Here is a 17267-nt window from a genome sequence, read left to right as displayed (position 1 = left end):
CAACAGAGTCAATGCACAGAGCAAGAAACAAGGAAAGTGATTTCAGTAAAATAATCCTTAATACTCAATGCAGAAGTTAATTATTCTATGTGATACTGCTGTGCTCCAGTAAAGGGTACAAAAAAGGCAACCTTTGCTCTATAAAACATCCTTGTCTTTTTACCAAAATTCATGCCTTCATTTTGCTAAAAAAACTTGCTAAGTACCTGAGGAGCTTTGCATCAGCAGCTTCTTGATATTATTGAAAAAAAAAACCCCTCCCACCATCAACAAACCATCAAGCAAGCAAATAATTTTTAAAAGCCATTTATTGCAACTTTCAAAACTATAGTGGTAAAAAATATCCAGTTTCTCTAGAGTAAAGGGTGATTCTCAGATATACAAAACCAAAGTCAGTCCTTGGCACTGATTTCCTGGACTGGAAGCCTCAGGTGCAGAGGCTGGCGCAGGCGCCTCAGCGATTCTTCTACCTGCCAGTGCAAGAAAGAGTGAGAAGTTCATCCTCCTGCATCCTCCTCTGTTTTCTCCTCTTTTCCCACATCCAGCATCTTCCCTGTCTCAGAAGACATTGGTCTTACAAAGGTAGCTAAATGAATCAAATGAAGGATGCTGAACATTTCCACGCTGTGGCGTTTTTCTGCTGAAATCACAGTTCCGAAGTTTATGCTCACAGACTACCAAAAAAGCATCAAACTCATAATGGGACTCATTAGGTGTTAAGCTAAAATCAGGGGTAGTTTCAATTTTCTTTCATGGCATTCTGACCCTAGAGATGGATGAGGAAGAACTGAGGAGTGAGACATCAGTCACACTTTTCCTGAAAACCACAAAGTTTCTCCTAGGCGTGCACACACCAACTTTTCCATCGAGTCACCCCTGATCTATAAATCTAAACCTTTTACCCAAGGAATTAGGAGTAAGGTACCAAATGCTCAGCTCTTCAAGACAGTCTCCTTCCAAGGAAGGGAGGAGGCTGTTCCCACAGGAATTCAGCAAACATACTGCCTCTAAAAACAATGCAGCTGTTCTAGTAAAGTGACCAAAAATGCAGCATGTTAGAGTATCAAAAAAAAAAAAGATGCATAGGGCTGATAAACTGGCTTTTTTGTTTTAAATTGAATTCTTGAAGATCTCCCTTTCTGATAAGTTACTGAAGTAGTTTATACAAACATATGGTTATTTAAGCAGCTCAAGCTGGCTGATGAGCAACACACTTTTGAATATAAGTAACCAACCTCGAGGCCAATTTTTTTTGTTAGCTGAGAGTTAACTGAAAAAGTCTTGACCCAGAGCCTACTTCATTATTTAAAAACTGTATTTAAATACCTCTGCTACGTCTTCTTTGAGCTTGTTGTATTGTTCCACATCAAAATGCTGCTTTTTGGATTTCTTATAGAAGTAGTGGAGGAACTGCCTGTCTTTAGCATCAAGGTAAAGGTAGTCCTGGGGAAGAAATCAGGGCACATATTGGAAGTTAGCAAGAGACCTGGGAAAAGGTCAGATGACTACCTGGACAACTGAGTTTTGTCTAGAAATTCAGCCTCTTTCAGGATGAGTTATCAACACACCCACACTTTGGGGTAAGAGACTCCATATGAAACTATTCCCTTATAGGTCATAAAGGCCTTTCAGACACATGGTAGGAATAATTTCTATCATGTCTAAAGGAATTTTCAATCAGAATAAAGACATAAAAATAACTGGATATATATAACTGGAATAATAGCAACAGACACTACTTGCTAGGAGTCAGAGAAAATTCAGCTACTATTTCTGAAAGACTTTTCTGAAAGTCTGAAGCAATGGTGCCAGCAGCTGTTCAAAAAGCCCCAGTAGTAATCTCTGTCTCTACTCATGTACAAAAAGCAGAGATGTCTTCACCCTTAAAAATCAGTGAGAATCAGTAAAACTTGCATTCAGAGCCAGCTGTCTGTAAAAACAGACATTTCTCCCCATTTCACTGGCTCTGTAGACCCATTGGTTTTATGGAAAGAACCCCACAAACCTCCCTAACAAAAAGAGTTTTGCACGTTCAGCATGGAGATTTCATTCTGGGAATAAAGAGCTGAAAACAGGAAAAAGAAACATTCCTCCAAGTCTTACAGGATTTCAGAACAAATCTGGATTGTGCAGCTCAGTTAAGATACGGGGTTTTTTTTTCACCAGCAAGGTTTTTTCTTCTAAGCAAAACCTGTTTCCTGTCCCTTTTCAGCTGTGCAAGATTTACCTCCATGCATTCAAAGTCAAGGAAAAGCAGTCAGATTTTGAAGAGCAAAGCAGTTCACATTTTTTCAGGCACTTGGTTAATTATATTTCAATAATGCAACTGCCAGATTTCCAGGCTGATGGGAACCTTCACCCTTTCTGTGTGAACTTCAGCAAATAAAAGCTTCTCTTCAGTGATTTGCTTCCTTCCCCAGCTAGCACAGCACTACTAAATGCTCTCCCTTTACAGCAATCAACAAGGTGTGTTTCCTCTTCAAAGTGATCCATAAAAATCTAAAATAAAAGGAGAGACTTCCCTCACCACTGTTCATTCCCTAGGTTATGAAATCTCAGTTCTTTGCAGCTCATGTCTAAAAAAATGTGTGGGCATCATGGGTTGCCCACTAAGCAAGTGTTAAAAAGCTCTCAGAGGTAGAATTCATCAGAGAATTCATCCCTGTTTTGGGCATCCAAGGCAAATACATGGATCTATACCAACACATGGATTTATAGCTTGTAAATTAATTAATGCTTTGCTAGATTTTGTTTTCAAAGATTTTCCTCCCTTTTTTTCTTTTAAATCCATTTAAGTGCTAGAAATAAACGTTCCTGTGGTTGATGATGCAAGTTTTCTTAGAAACAGGTAATATTTTACCACCTCTTATAAAACCACCTGATAAAACCTGGTTTTTACATGATGCAGCATCCATATCCAGCCCCACTGGGGATCAAATCCCTATCTGCTAGCAAAGCTACTCACTGAATTCTAATTGTAATTATTTTCAGAGCCCAAACATTTTCAGAGCCAGCTTCCCTCCTTTCCAATACTTCAGGCACTTACAAAATGAGTTCTCACCTGTTTGGTAAGAACAAAATAGGCATAGAAGGCCATGGCACTCCCATAAGTGATGAAGTAGGTGATGGGCTCCATGATGTCCCAGGAGTAGACCCACCACGTGAGCCAAGCCAAAGCTCCTCCTTGGGCTGACAGCAATGCCAAACCAACCCATAGCAGCCTGGAGGTCTTTGCATCTGCACTGGCTGTGATTCCAGCTTTCATCTAAGGGAAAGAAACACAGAAACCTCTTGGAGCAAACACAATGAATGGATTCTGAACTTCGTTTTCTCCACTGGGCTAGGACCCTTTTACTGAATCTTCTTACTGACTTAGCCTGCCAAGTAAGAAAATGACTGGAATCCAAGCACAAGGAGATCATCTGGCTCTTGTGCACCAAGAAATGCTGCTTTTAATCTGCCCATCAGTAGCAATTTATACCTACTGGTTTCCCATTCACCATTCAAGGCAGTTCTGGTTAACACTGGGGCCACAAAGCAGGGCTGAGCCAAGGCAAAGTCTGGCCACTCTGTAAGGCTCTTTTTGGCTTTTTTATCCACACTGGGTCAGCTCTGCCTCCCACAGATCCACCTTCCCTTCTTGGATTCTGGCAACCATTTGTCCAAACGTTTGGCTTTGCTGCCTTGGTGATACAGCAAACCATAACCTAAGCCACAGATTATTCCTACCTCAGTATTTTTTTTTTTTTTTTTTTTTTTTTTTTTTTTTTTTTTTTTGTACTGGGTATTCAGAACTCTGGGCAACAGGTGACTTGGAGGACTTGGAACCCCAACTTGTTCATGAGAGCTTTCTCCAGGTATTGTGCCTCATGCTCAGGGCACAGAAGGAGGAAAAAGGACTGGAAATAATTTGATTTACATTTGAATTAACCCTCATTTGTGTAACAAGGAAAACAGACACCCCCAAGCCATTCATGTTGATGTTTCTTCTATCAGATGACTTACTCCTGATGAAAGGAAAAGCTTTTGAGGTTTTTTTTTTTTAAAAAAAAGTAACCCTGCTTTCCAACCTGTTCCAGAGGCAGCAGCTCTCCTTTCAGATGATCCAGTTTCTCTAGCAGTTCTCTCTCCTTCCTGATCTGGTGATCTTCTAAATGGAGAGCCACATACAGCCTGTGAACCAAGGATTTGATATCTTCCATTTCTGTAGCATGCTCACTACTCAGCTTATCTGAAATTAAAATGTTTGTCATGTAACACATTTCAAGAACCCACCCTCCTTCATCCTCTTCCCACCTCTCACCATAAAATCAGGACTTTCCATTGGTAAAAAAATACAGAAAACTTCCTTTCTTCAGACAGGTTCTAGTTTTGCTTTGCCTTTCATCAGGTCAAGTGACTTTTTGAGTGACAATTCTATTGACAATTAAGCATTGCTCTTACCTTTGACAGGAGGTGACACAAGATATGCTGTGTTGTTAATAGCAAGTTTGAAGTCATTCATCAATAAAACCTCCATCAAGGTTGCATCAGAGACTTTGCTGCCATCTGCAGAAGAAAAATGTAAGTTGTAAATCATTTATCATAAAGAGCCATAAACATTAGCTGATATCCCTTTGAGAAATATGCTGGAGTTCTTTATAATTAATGTTTGGAAGAGAACTATAAATGTGAAGTAAATCTGGTAACTGATACTAAATAATGAGAAACACAACAGACTGCATGTGCCTGAATGCTTTCTCTAGTAGTGAGAAAAAATATAAATCTATTTTCAATGACCTAAAATTAGAGACAAGGGAGCAACTGTGACATTCTATCAGGAAAGCTGGCTGTTAATGGTTTTATCCTGCTTTTCTATTTCTTCCTTCTTTTCACTCCTTCTTTGCCAAAGGCCCTTTCACCCCAAAGCCATTAATTCCCTGTGCCTGCCTAGGGCTCAGAAAAGATTTGACACAATTTCAACACATGGAAAGGCTCTTGTCAAATAGGATGAGCATACCACAGGCTTTCCCAGGGCATTCTCAACACAGCAGATCTTCCAAGATTACAACTCCAGCAACATTCCCAATTTTGTGAACAATAGGAAAAATATTTGCACGCAAATGAGCAATGGATTTATTTATTTATCTATTTATTTATCTATTTTACCTATTTGTTTATTTATCTATTTATTTATTTATCTATTTTACATTCAACACAGAAAGGCAGGTGTAATGTGAAATCTGAAAGATCTTTTTTGTCCAACTCTGCTTTTTGTTTCCATGCTGGAAGGGGCCTAAGGTTTGGCAATAACCTCTTTTCTTTAGCATATTACTGCTCCTCCTGCCTGCCAGCTTTCAAAATCTATATTCTTGAGATAACAACCTAGCTGCAAAATATGAAGGTTTTTGTTTGTAAATATTTGTCACAGTGCTACTGCCCTCAATCTGTCCCCACGTGTGCACTATAGAAAGGCAAAAGAGGCAGAAGTACAGTCCTTGAAAAGGAATATATCCATTTTGGGAAAGGCCAGGGATGTGAGATACCTGGTGCAAAGACTTCTGCCCTCTGGATTCCTTTATCTTCTCTCTGCAGGTCCTTCAGGAATGCCCCAACAGTGGTCACCATGGGCTTCACAGTGAACACACAGCGTTCACTTCTTGTGGGCAGTGTGAGAGTTATCACAGGGAGACCATGTCTGTAATTAATAGTTACTCCTCAGGGAGGGAAGAAAAGAAAACTAAGTGAAAAAGTCGTGTCGTTAAGTCATGGTTTAATTTAAAAAAAATTAAACATTTTAAAACAATTTTAAAAACATATTATGAATAAAGAAAACCACACAAAATGTGTTGTTCTGGCTCTAGGAGATAAACAGTCAGACGCTGGGATGGTCTTCCAGGGAAAGTGATGGATTCCCTCACTTTGGAAAGTTTTAAATCTCAGCTCAACGGGTTTCTGGGACATCCCATATCAACAGTATTAGAAGGGTTGGACCAGGTGATCCTTGGGGTCCCTTGCAACCTGACACTCTGTGCTTCTATATATTTACACATATGAATAACGTGCAATTAACATATTTTGGGTCTACTCCCAGAAAACAAAGGAAGATCTTGCTGGGCAGACTCACCATCAGATGGCCCCAGTGTGCTGTGAGGTCCTGCTCCCCCCTGGCTCCATCTCACCCTGCCCAGCCCCTGCAGCACAAGACAGGGACCCAGGGTTAGGAAGCTGAGTGTGTGTTGGGTTTCCCTGCCTGAAGGCAGTGCCCTGACTGATTTGCTTCTGGGTGACCCCAAACCCCAGGTGTTGTTCTGAAGGGAACCCCCTCCTTTACAGCTTAAAAACCAGAACCATCCTTATAGAAAGCAGAAGGTTTGCCAAAGGGGTGCTCAGGTACTGCCCATGGTTTGACTTTTTGTCTAGTGTGGAGTAAATAAGGCATAAGGGAAAGGGAAAGAAATGAAGAAAAACCCAAAAAACCCCAAGAAAACCAAACCATGCAGTGTTTCTGAAGCACTTCAAACAGCTCTTACAGTAAGACCTCTTCTCTACCCCAAAAGCATCCGACTGACAGATGTCTGCCCCATGGCAGAAGTGTTCTGCAGCAGTTCAGAGGCCACATTGCAAGCAGTGTTCAGGGTTTCACTGAAGTCTTGTGCTGCTGAATCATAACCACAAGGCCATTCTTCAGGATCTCAGGTAAAATAAAAACCCCTTGGTTTTTATTTAGTGACCATGCCGAGGTCACTCTGCTTTGTAATTCCATAATATCTATATGCCCACATATATAATATATATGAAAATAGCTACATTCATGGTGTTAAAAGACAGTAACAACAACACAAAGTACAGAAGTTTTTAAATCCAAACAGGTGTTTCACCTGCAGCTGAGATGGTGCTGCTGGAGTCAACAGCATCACCAGCCCTTGGTACCACACCCAAGGCCACACATCCAGGAACAGGAACCATCCCCTGTGTCCTGGGGATTTTGGACCTGCATGGCCATGCCCATCCCTTCCAGGGGGATCTGTGAGAACCATCAAGACACTTAACACAGCCACATCAAAACAGAGAAGAGAAGGTGCTCTGATTAAGCCAGGCACTTAAGGCAGTCTGGCCACACTGTGGAAGATGCAAACCATCTGAAATAAAAGTCCTCTGCTTCTACACCTATTCCCCCTGCACAAGGAGAGGAACAATTTTCCCCTGAAGCAGAGCAGGACCCATATCCCAGCTCACCCACAAAACATTCAGAAATATCCAGGGAGACAACACTCAACACATGATCTGATTTTACACGACTGATTTCACACTGGTTACAGTCCACAGTAATACTCAATAGCCTGGAACAAATGTGTTGTTTCTACTAAAGGGTATTTAAGGAGCTAATTTTTCTTACAGACACTTGCTGGGTAACTCTGCAATCAACATTTAGATATTTATCCTCCAACCTGCCTCAGCCACAGAACTGCTCCATGCTTGTACTGAAAGGTTCCTTTATTTTTTTTTAATTGTAGGGTGATTTGTGTTGGAAGAGTGCCCTTCATCCCAAGCAAAAAAGGAAGTTCATCTGCCCTCTTCTTCGAGTGCCATGCACTCCTACAGCTGAAATATTCTATTCCTCCAGTGTGAGATGGTGCAAATGATGCCCCAAGTTAAACTCATAAGCATCCTTCCCAAAATAGCATTACCACAGTCTGATAACATGAATACTACAGTCTCATGTATTCTCATTTCCTTCCTCTCAAAGACAATGATAAAAATTTGAAGTAGAAAAACCCAGTCACAAAGAAAATGCACTACTCCACTAAGAAGCAGCTTGCAGAAAAGAAAAAAAGCCCAAGAGCTGGAGTTAGGGGCTCCCAACCTGCAAACCTCTTTGCTAAGCAAAACATGTAAGTTCATACTGATAAAAATGCTACAAAAGTATGAAATCCAAAGTTCTGGACACTTCTGTGGGTGTGAGCAGCACTGCAATCAGTTGTCACTTCCAAGACAGGACCAAGGAGCTTCCATTCATAGCTGGGGTTTGCAGCAGGAGTCTCAGACTGTTTGCAGGAGAAGAAACGTTGGTTTTAATGGGAATTTAGGACACAATTTCTTCCTGTAACTCCAGCTCAGCTGTCACCATTAGAAGAGTACTAGTGCCAGGAGTGCACTCCCACATCAACTTTCAGATCCCTAGCAAGCAGCAGATCTCATTCCTAGGCCACCTGTTCCACTCCAGAGCTCCACTGGGAGCACAGAGCTCCCTTAGCAGGCATTTTCCTAGCACCAGATAAATTCACTTCAGCATGAGTAGCAACAAAACAGATGATTATGTTGCATTTGGCAGTGGGTGAGGAAAAAAACCAGCTTCCAGCTTGGCGTTTGGCCTTTGTACAAAAGAGAGCTCAGCATCCCATGGTGCAGGTGCAAAACCCATCTGCTATTTGCCAGTGCTTGAGGCTCAGCCTGCAGTGGCCCAGGGCCAGCATCCCAGAGGGCAGGGATCCATCCCAGCTCCTGACTCCCCCAGAGCTCCACACTGAAGGGCAACTGAGAATCCTGCCTCACTTCCAGACACAGCACCCACCACCCATCAACTTCTTGCTGCTTTGGGAGAGCAGCTCTGGCTTCCCTGGAGGCCCTAGCAGCATGCCTAACCTCTGCCTTAGCAAAGAAAAAGACAATTTTGAATTTTTTGTTATTCTCGACAAGCTGCTCACCTTGATTCACAGCCTCTCTGGGTGAACAGCTGGCTCAACACTTCATTTCTCCCTTGCCTTAAGACCCTTAAAAAGGAGTAATGTATTTTAAAAATGTTTTCAAACTGGCTCTGCTAAGGCATTGACATAATTAGAAAGGGCTTCTTGATACAATTATCACCAACAAAGACACAGAAGGTAAGTGTGTATATATATATATATATATATAGATGTACATATATATATATGGAAGTCCTTTAGCTCCTACCACTAGGTCTGAAATGTTTAATTTAAAAATCCATTCCAGTTTTCTTCCCCATTAATTATCAAATCTACCAGCTCTAATATAGAAAATAATCAACAGCAAAACCTTGTAGCAATTACACAGCTAGATACTAGGTTGAGACTTGCCTTTATGTTTATCAGAGCATCATTCCATCTATTCTTTCATATTTTTATAATTTTAACTATCCTACCACAAATTAAACGTGCAAGTGTATTATTATCAATATTATCATATTATCATGCCATGCTAGTCAAGGTATTTTGAGTTTACTTTCAAAGCAAACAGGAAACACTTGGCCAGGAAATGGTAAAAATTAAACTCAACCCCCCTGATCACCATGAAAGACACACACCAAATATTCAAGGACTTCTTGCTGTCAGGGGACTGACTGTGGGCACAGAGGACACTGCTCATACTACAGAGGGAAAGAGTCTCCTGTACCTTCCCACCAGCTTTGGTGAAGGACAATTTTTGTTTTGTGTTACCTTGGGAATCTGAAACTCTGAGGAAAAAGCTTCCCCTTAACCAAGAGCCTGAAACAAGCTCTGGCATCACTGCTCTGCTCCTCATCCTGTGGGAAGGTGCCTGCTGGAGCCACACCACACACTCCAGAAGGATTTTCTGGGTCAGGAACACCAACCCACTGAGCAGCTACACCCTCATTCCAGGATCCCAGGATCTCCATATGGAGTGATTTCTGGATAGAGCTGCCCACTCAGAAGAAACCTCAGTGAGAAGAATAATCTGAGCCCAATCTGCATCCAAGACCATCTGCAATTTGCAGTGTACACAGCCAGGACTATGAACTCATCATCCTCCCTGCTGGAATGGAGAAAATGGGATCAGCCACACGTTCAGACTGTTGTTTGGGTGTGAGGGAGAAAGGCAGTGGGACAGCCTTTGTAACACCATTGTACTTGTACAACCCAAACCTGTATTTATGTGTGAATGGCAATGAGATTGCAGCTGGCTTAGGGGAATCCCCAGAGAGCATCATTCCTTAGGAGAAGAGGAATTTGGCCATTGCAGAAAGGTAAGGAACTCCCAAGGAAACACTTGCCAGGCTGCACACCACTATGAAATGCTGGAGATTGGCACCTCAGTGATGATTTGCCCATATTAAAGTCTGATCTATAGCAAAATAGATTCACTTTACACTTCCACTGCCATGAAGAACAGCTTGGGGCTGGGACTCTGAGGAGCATCCATGCTGTAACAGCTATAATTCAATTTTAGAGCCTGGCCTATTTGAAATCTCCAGCTCAGTCATATTCTCAGTGTACTTACAGTCATGGGGCACTGCAAAACCAAGCCTGAAAATTCAACCTTCAGGCTGTAATCCAAGCACACCTGATTTTATTATCCCAGAAAGGCAACAACAAACACTGAGCACACACACCTCTGGATTCAGACCTAAATACAAAGTGTAGTTTCATATCCTGTAGCACAAACTTTATGGCATCAGATAATGGTCTAAAGTACTGTAATAAAGAATGCAGGAGAACGCTGTCACAACCAAGAGATTAAAATGAAAAAAAAAAAAAAAAAAAAAAAAGTGGTAGAAAAGTCAGTGCAGGAAATTTAGTGGTTGCACATTAAACTGGGATGAGCTCCAGGTCTGCAAAAAAATACTGTCACCTGTTTTACAGGAAACTGCTTGACTGAGAGCCATGGCAGCTGAGACTCTGTAGCACTCAGAACCAGATAAAAGATCCTGCTGTGGTACCGATGCCTGGGAATACATCCCGGCAGGAATCTTGCTGCAAGATTTTTTATGAGATTTTTCTTGGTTTAAATGAGTTGCAGCTCATCCTGCCACAAGGATGACATCTCACAAGTGAAGTGAAAACCCCTAAAAACCCCCACTGGGAGCCTTCATGGAATCCCTGTGCTGCTCCTGTAGCAAAGCTCCCTCTTTGGGATAGTACAGGGAATGCTTCCAAAACTTTTCCAAACCAACAAGCAAACTGCCAAAGGGAGTGCCCCAAACACAAGTAACATGATGCTTGAATAGCTCAGGACTCTAAAAAAAGCCTTTGGGAAGGCTCTAACAAGAAGCCAGGGTCTCACCAGCAGCAGGTTAAGATTTAGAGGGAAAATGTGAGCTAAAAGCAGAGTCCAGTGTAACACAAAAAAAGTGTAAGGCTGATCATGGCAGTCAAAAAAGCTCCAAGAACTTGATTCAGTTTTCTATTTAAACATAATTCAGGGCCACCAGAAGTCAAATGAAAACAGAGGAAGGCAGAAGAGACACAATCACCCTCACCATGTACAAGAAAAACTCACAACAAATGAGTTATTAAAGAGTCTGGACTGGAGAGAAAAGATACAGAAGGGGAGTGCATGAGATCAGCTGTAGAAATGCAAAGGATGGTGAATGTCTGTGCTAGATATGAGAGCTCTCCCCCCAAAATATTTCTCTGAACAAACAGAGGCAGCTGCCAGATGAGAAGAGAGAACAGCAAATGGTTGGCAGGAATTCCCAATGCCACCCTGGTATTCTGGCACTGCCACACTACCAAAGGCAAATAAATGAACTTGCTGAGATGGACACCTGTCCTCCAGCCCCTGCCAGAAAGCTTCTAAATGGCTTTTTAAAGGCTTTTATAAATTAGGATTTGTAAGGGTGAGCAGTGCTTCCAAAAACAAACAATTTAGTGGGTTTTGTATTTTTTTTAGATATACTCCAGTACAAGCACAAGGTTTTTGTTTAGGAAACAAAACTTGGATCAACCAGCTAACTATTGTGCAGAGCTTCCAAAGGGAAGGCAAGAAGGGGAAAACAAGCCCAGAAACCACAAGTTTTTGGCTATAATTAGACCTCAATTTCCAAAGGACTTGAGTAGGCTGAAAATACAAACTTAGACCACATTTATGTGAAATTTCGACTGCACAAGGACAAGTCTCTGCACCCCATAGGATGTTTGGGGGGTTGCTGCTGTTACAGAGGATCTCAGAAATCCCAAAAGTATGTGCAAAAAAAAAAAAAAAAAAAAAAAGGGCAGAATTGCAAACCCACGTGGAAAACCAACACGTTTTCAATGATCCTGTGGCTACTTGGACACATTTAGACCCTTATAAGATTGTATAAAACTGAGGGACAAACTGGGTATGTGTAACACTGGGAGCTTATGGTATTGGGAGCAAGATGAATTACTAGAAAAACCATCAGGAAAGACAGGAAAAAAAGCTCAAGCCATTCTGAGGAAGTGGGTAGTCAACAATTTACCAGCATTAAAAGAAGCATTTTTAACAGATATGGGTGAAAATGGGAACTGACCAAAAATAAAAATAAAAAAAACCAAGCAACAAACCCTCAACAGAAAATAACCCCCCTTCTGCTTTCTGCAGATAAACAAAACTAGTGACTCTCCTGCTGGCTGCAGTTTGCAACTAGGAAGAAAATTCCTCTCAGCAAGAAGCATATGTGGTATCCTCATCATTGAAGACAACAAATCTGTAATGTTTTTCACAGATGCCTTTAAAATTTGATCTTGCCAGCTTCCCCCTTGCCAGTGGATTTCAGAGGCAAAACTGTGAATTTTGCATGCAAAAATTAAAAACGTGTTTTGAATCAACTGTCAAATAAACTCACATTTTGAAAAAAATTGAAGTTTATCCATTTTAGTTTCCTCCCTTGTTCAAAACAAATATTACCTTTGGCAGGAGGCAGTTTCACCACTCCAGCATCTTCAGACAGGATAGAAACAGTTTAAGGTAGAACTTGGGCTTCATTTTCCCCAGTTGCTGCCCATCCCCAGTGAAACAGGCATACTGGTACACAGCTCCACAGTATGGGCTAAACTGGGAATCTCACGTGTATGAATGGCCACAAAAAGCAGCACAATTTTAGGTTACTTGGACTCAGCACTGAGGAGAAACTGACTAGGATCATCTAATATAAAACATTAAATCCAAACATTAAATCCATTAAATCTTCAGTGTTTCCTGGCTTAGGAGGTTTATGATGGTCCTGCTCTGGGGTTTGGACTCGATGGTCTTGGGAGGTCCCTTCTAACCCCTGATTCTATGAATATATTTTAAAAAAAAATTTAAAAACCCACAACACAACATTTTAAAGCTTTGATTCTGTGTCTACACATCTGTTCTCCATGACAATATGGTGAGGGGAGCTTCTCCTGTGCCCTTCTCTCAGCAGATCTGCAGGAGTTCAAATGTGCAAGTGAAGAGGGAACGAAAGAGCTGCAACACTGAATTTTCACCAGGTGAAATAACTGCACCATTACAAATCTGGGACTCTAACAAAATGAAGAGCACCCTTCAGGGGGCAAAACTGGAAAACCTGTCCATAAAACACAATATAACAAAATGCTTCACTTTGTTTGAAAAGCTAAGCGTCTGCACTTAAAAAACCAAAGCCAAAACCAAACAAACCTTCACAAAATAAAAAGCAATAAATTAAAATAAAAATATACAAATATATCTTTATATTAAGACATTGTTATATTTATATTAATATATTACTTATATTAAGACATTATTTATACTTATTTATATTAAAAAATATATCTTTATACAAATAAAAATTTGTATAAGCAATGCTCCAAAGGCAAAGCAGCTCCTTGTGACAGCAATCTCTGTTTTAAAGAAAAACTCCAGCAAATGAGCCATGGACCAGAGCCATGAGCCACACCAGCTCTCCTGACTCATACCTGTACATCTTGCAGGATGAGATGACTTACGGACACACTCCACAATCCTGCCCTCCAGCTTTATCCATAAAAACCAACACTCAATGCCCCACAAAAGGTATTTGGGGCAAAACCAATTCTCTTTGCCAAACCCAGCACAAAATAAGCTTGAGAACGTGGCCCTTGGTGGCACCAGGTGCCAAGGTGACAACAAGTGACTGAGCTCAGCTTTCCTCACAAACACCCCGACATTTCCTTCCAGAGCTAGAGACAAATTATTTCTTCCCCAAAAGAGCAACAGCAAACAGCAGAGCCAACCTACAACAGCAGTGATAATTAAACAAAAAATATTTTAAAATCACCACTAACCCCCCCCCCACCCAAATAATCACAAGAGTGTTTGCAGGGGATTACATTGAAATTTAACAAGCTAAACAACTCCAATAACACCTGGGACACATTTTTTTTAATTTTTTTTTTTTCCCCCCACTAGCTTGAAATTCCAGGTGCAGGCCATTTGTTTGATGTTTATGAGAACAAGTGTTTTAACTACCTGCACCCTTGCAGACACACCATAAAAAATCTGAGAAGTACCCAAAGATGAAAACAGGAAGGGGGAAATGAGTAAGCAATATTTCATTATCTCTCATGTGAGCAATTCTGTGGCAAAACGAGAGCTATGGACTGCATATATAAAAAGCATTTTATATTCATTTATTCCAAGCATTTCCATTATAGAAATACACAGCACCTTTGATTAAGCATTTTTCTGAACTGAAATTTCCCTCAGCCTTACAAACACCCCTCTCTTTAACCTATTCAGTGGAAAAACTCCATTCTGAGATGTGTCAGTTGTGATCCATCCCACGAAGTAACACCACGGATCATTCTGCCTCTCCTGCTCTGAATGGCAGCACTGCCAAAGCAAGAGCTCATCCTCCTCCTCCTCTCCAGTCTCTTTTTGAAGCTTTAGCAGCTTTCAGTCTCATTTTAGAGCCTTAGACAAGTAGGAAGCTTGTCTGCAAAGCAGTGCTCTGAGTAAGGCAGAGATGGCAAACCGAGTAAGATCAGCATGTGCTGAGTGACAGTGTAAAAGCTGAGTGAGGTGCAAGATGCTTTAAGCATTCTGTGTTTGGACCTCAGCAGATGAAGGAGATTAAGTCAACATTTATCTTAAATTTCCTTCTTAAATGTCCTCACATACACACGTGGCAAAGCCAAGAAGAGCCACTCACATTAACAGAGGTGGGACAAATTACCAGGGAATACCAAAATACCAGGGAATTTTGTAAAATGGCTTCTGAACAGCCTGTGCAAATAATCTCAGAAAAAAAAAAAAAAAAAAAAAAATGTTCATCCTGCACAGCTCCTCAGCTGCCATCCCAGGTTTTGAGACCCCAGCTCTGGAAGAAGCCCGCCCAGAAACACACACCTCCCCCCCCAGTGCTTCCTTCTCTGGATGTCACCTCACATCCCAGCAACTTCCTCGTTATGGATCAGCCCTGGACACCGGGACGGGTTTTGTCAGGTTTCATCACAGCAACATTTGCAAGCATATACAGCATATACAGCTGTTATTTAAAACTAATCAAGGATTAAACTGCCTCCTCTCCCCAGGCACATGGGACTGCAGCACTACCCTATCCTACCTCCTGGTGCATCTTCATTTTTCAGGTCACTGTGCCACCTTTTTTTCCTTCATCCCTCCTCCTCTTAGGATCTCTGAGATTTCCTGAAGCCAAGGAAAGCTCAGAGACAGATGGACTTTGTTACTTTTTTACCTACAACGCACTTCCAGGAGAGCACGGAAGGAAAACTTTGTTTTTTCCCCGCTCCCACTGTTATTCCTCCCACTTTCACCCAGCAGCACCATTCCCCCATGAACTTCAACCATTCACCTACAACACTTCAACCACCTCCGACTCAGAAAGGCAACAAAATGCCTGAAAAACAACTCAAAAAGCTGGGAGGGGGGAGGGAGGCGGCCGGAAGACCCCGACAGCGAGGTCCCGGTCCCGGAGGCCCGCCCCGGATAGCCCCAAACCGACACCCGCCCCGGGGTGGCCCCGAACCTACACCCGCCCTGTGTTGGCACCGAACCGACACCCGCCCTGGGCTGGCACCGAACCGACACGCGCCCGGGAATGGCCCCGAACCGACAGCTGCCCAGGGTGGCACCGAACCAACACCGCCCGGGAATGGCCCCAAACCGACACCCGCCTCGGGGTGGCCCCGAACTGACACTCGTCCCGGGAACGGCTCTGAACGGAACCCGCCCTGGGCTGGCACCGAACCGACACCCGCGGCCGCTACAGGGGCTCCTCCCGCACCCCCCTTACTGCCCGCGCCTCTGGCCCGGGGCCCGACCCGCAGCCGCCCTCTCCCCAAGCCCCGGAGAAACGAGGGAGCAGCGGGACAGCCCCGCACTGGATCCGCGGAGCCCCTCCAGCTCCGGCCCAGCCGGGGTTAACACCGTCCCGCCGCCCCGGAGGCGACCGGAGCTCCAGGCGAGGCTCCGGCAGCCCCGGGGGGCGGTTCCGCCTCTTCCCAGCACCGTCCCGGGGTGCACTTGGCCCGCTCCCCACCTTACCGGAGGTACCGAGGGCAGCGAGAAGCCGTCCCACACGCCCAGCAGCACCGGGGGCCGCCGCTTGCCCGGGGACCAGCAGCTCCGCACCGCCCGCCCCAGCCCCGACAGCATCGCCCTGGTCCCGGTCCCGGTCCTGGACCTCCACCTCCTGCAGGGACCGGGCCGCCTCGGGGCGCGTTCCGCTCGGTGTTGGCTGCCACGCCGGGAGTGGGCGAGCCCGAGCAGAGGGCGTCTCCTCCTCCGCTCCGGAGTGGTTTTATTTATTTTATTTTTTTTTTTTCTTGTGCGCTGTTCCTCTTCTCCTCCCCGCCGAGGAGGGGCTGGGCTACGCAGCTCCCTCCGGCCCCATTAGCCAAGCGCTCCCCGAGGAGGGCGGCAGTGAGTGCGGGTTTGGGTCTCGGTCTCGGTCCCGTCGGTGCCGGGCTGCGAGCTCCTCTGGTCCGAACCGGGGAGGGGGGATCCGCCGGGCCCCCGGCTGCTGGAGGTGAGAGCAGAGGTGCTGCCCCCTCCTCCCCTGCCAATTAAAAACGATTTCATCGGCCGTGTTTATAAACGCAATTAAGGGAATTACGCATTTCTGCCCTACCCGAGCACCTGCCCTTTATGTAAAATTTATTTTGCAAATTGCCAACTTTTGAGGAAGGGGACTGTTGTTACCCCCCCTGTCAGTGGAACAAACACATTCTGGCACCCGAAACAGCAAAACCTAGAAGGAAAACACCCCTGGGGCTGGTTATTTTTCAGTAAAGTTGGGTGTACAGCAGGAGAGCCATCAGCAAGGCTTAGCCCATTTCCCAGTCACTCATTTGGTTGGTACCACCGAACCCTGCATGCTCAGAAACCCAGATTTTTGGGTTCAGTGCAAAGCCCTGAAGCAGATCAAACACATCCTGTTAGAAAAGGGAAACGCACAGGAAAAAGCGGTGCCCTTTGGGGTGTTCCTCCCAAGCAATGCTGCACAAAACCAACTTTAGCTGATGACACAACAGGAACATTATACAGGAAAATACCAGGGCTGCTAATTACACCCTGCCCATGATCAGAACACAGCAAAATATACTCTAAAACTGAAA

At 43.6% G+C, this 17267-nt stretch overlaps 1 protein-coding gene across 1 annotated transcript; it reads right to left on the bottom strand.

The window, feature by feature from the left end:
- Nucleotides 1–290: 290 nt before the first annotated feature.
- MCUB (mitochondrial calcium uniporter dominant negative subunit beta) lies at nt 291–16538 on the bottom strand. The gene is made up of 8 exons (XM_071742684.1): nt 16195–16538; nt 6107–6173; nt 5526–5696; nt 4444–4548; nt 4071–4231; nt 3062–3265; nt 1327–1443; nt 291–470 (listed from the first exon to the last, which is right to left on the bottom strand). The coding sequence occupies exons 1-8, from the start codon at nt 16303–16305 to the stop codon at nt 393–395; spliced, it is 1014 nt and encodes a 337-aa protein (XP_071598785.1). The 5' UTR covers nt 16306–16538; the 3' UTR covers nt 291–392.
- Nucleotides 16539–17267: the final 729 nt, after the last annotated feature.

This window comes from Heliangelus exortis, chromosome 4 (genome assembly GCF_036169615.1).
Source record: "Heliangelus exortis chromosome 4, bHelExo1.hap1, whole genome shotgun sequence".
In the NCBI taxonomy this organism is placed as follows: Eukaryota; Metazoa; Chordata; class Aves; order Apodiformes; family Trochilidae; genus Heliangelus; species Heliangelus exortis.
Note: the sequence above shows the minus strand (reverse complement) of the source record. Positions and strands in the feature narration are given on the sequence as shown.

Coding starts and splice junctions, on each gene's coding strand:
- MCUB (XM_071742684.1), bottom strand. CDS start 16,305: ATGCTGTCGGGGCTGGGGCGGGCGGTGCGGAGCTGCTGGTCCCCGGGC. Junction 4,549..5,525: donor GGCAGAAGTCTTTGCACCAG/GTATCTCACATC, acceptor TTTCTTCTGCAG/ATGGCAGCAAAGTCTCTGAT. Junction 3,266..4,070: donor AGCTGCTGCCTCTGGAACAG/GTTGGAAAGCAG, acceptor TCTTTCCCTTAG/ATGAAAGCTGGAATCACAGC.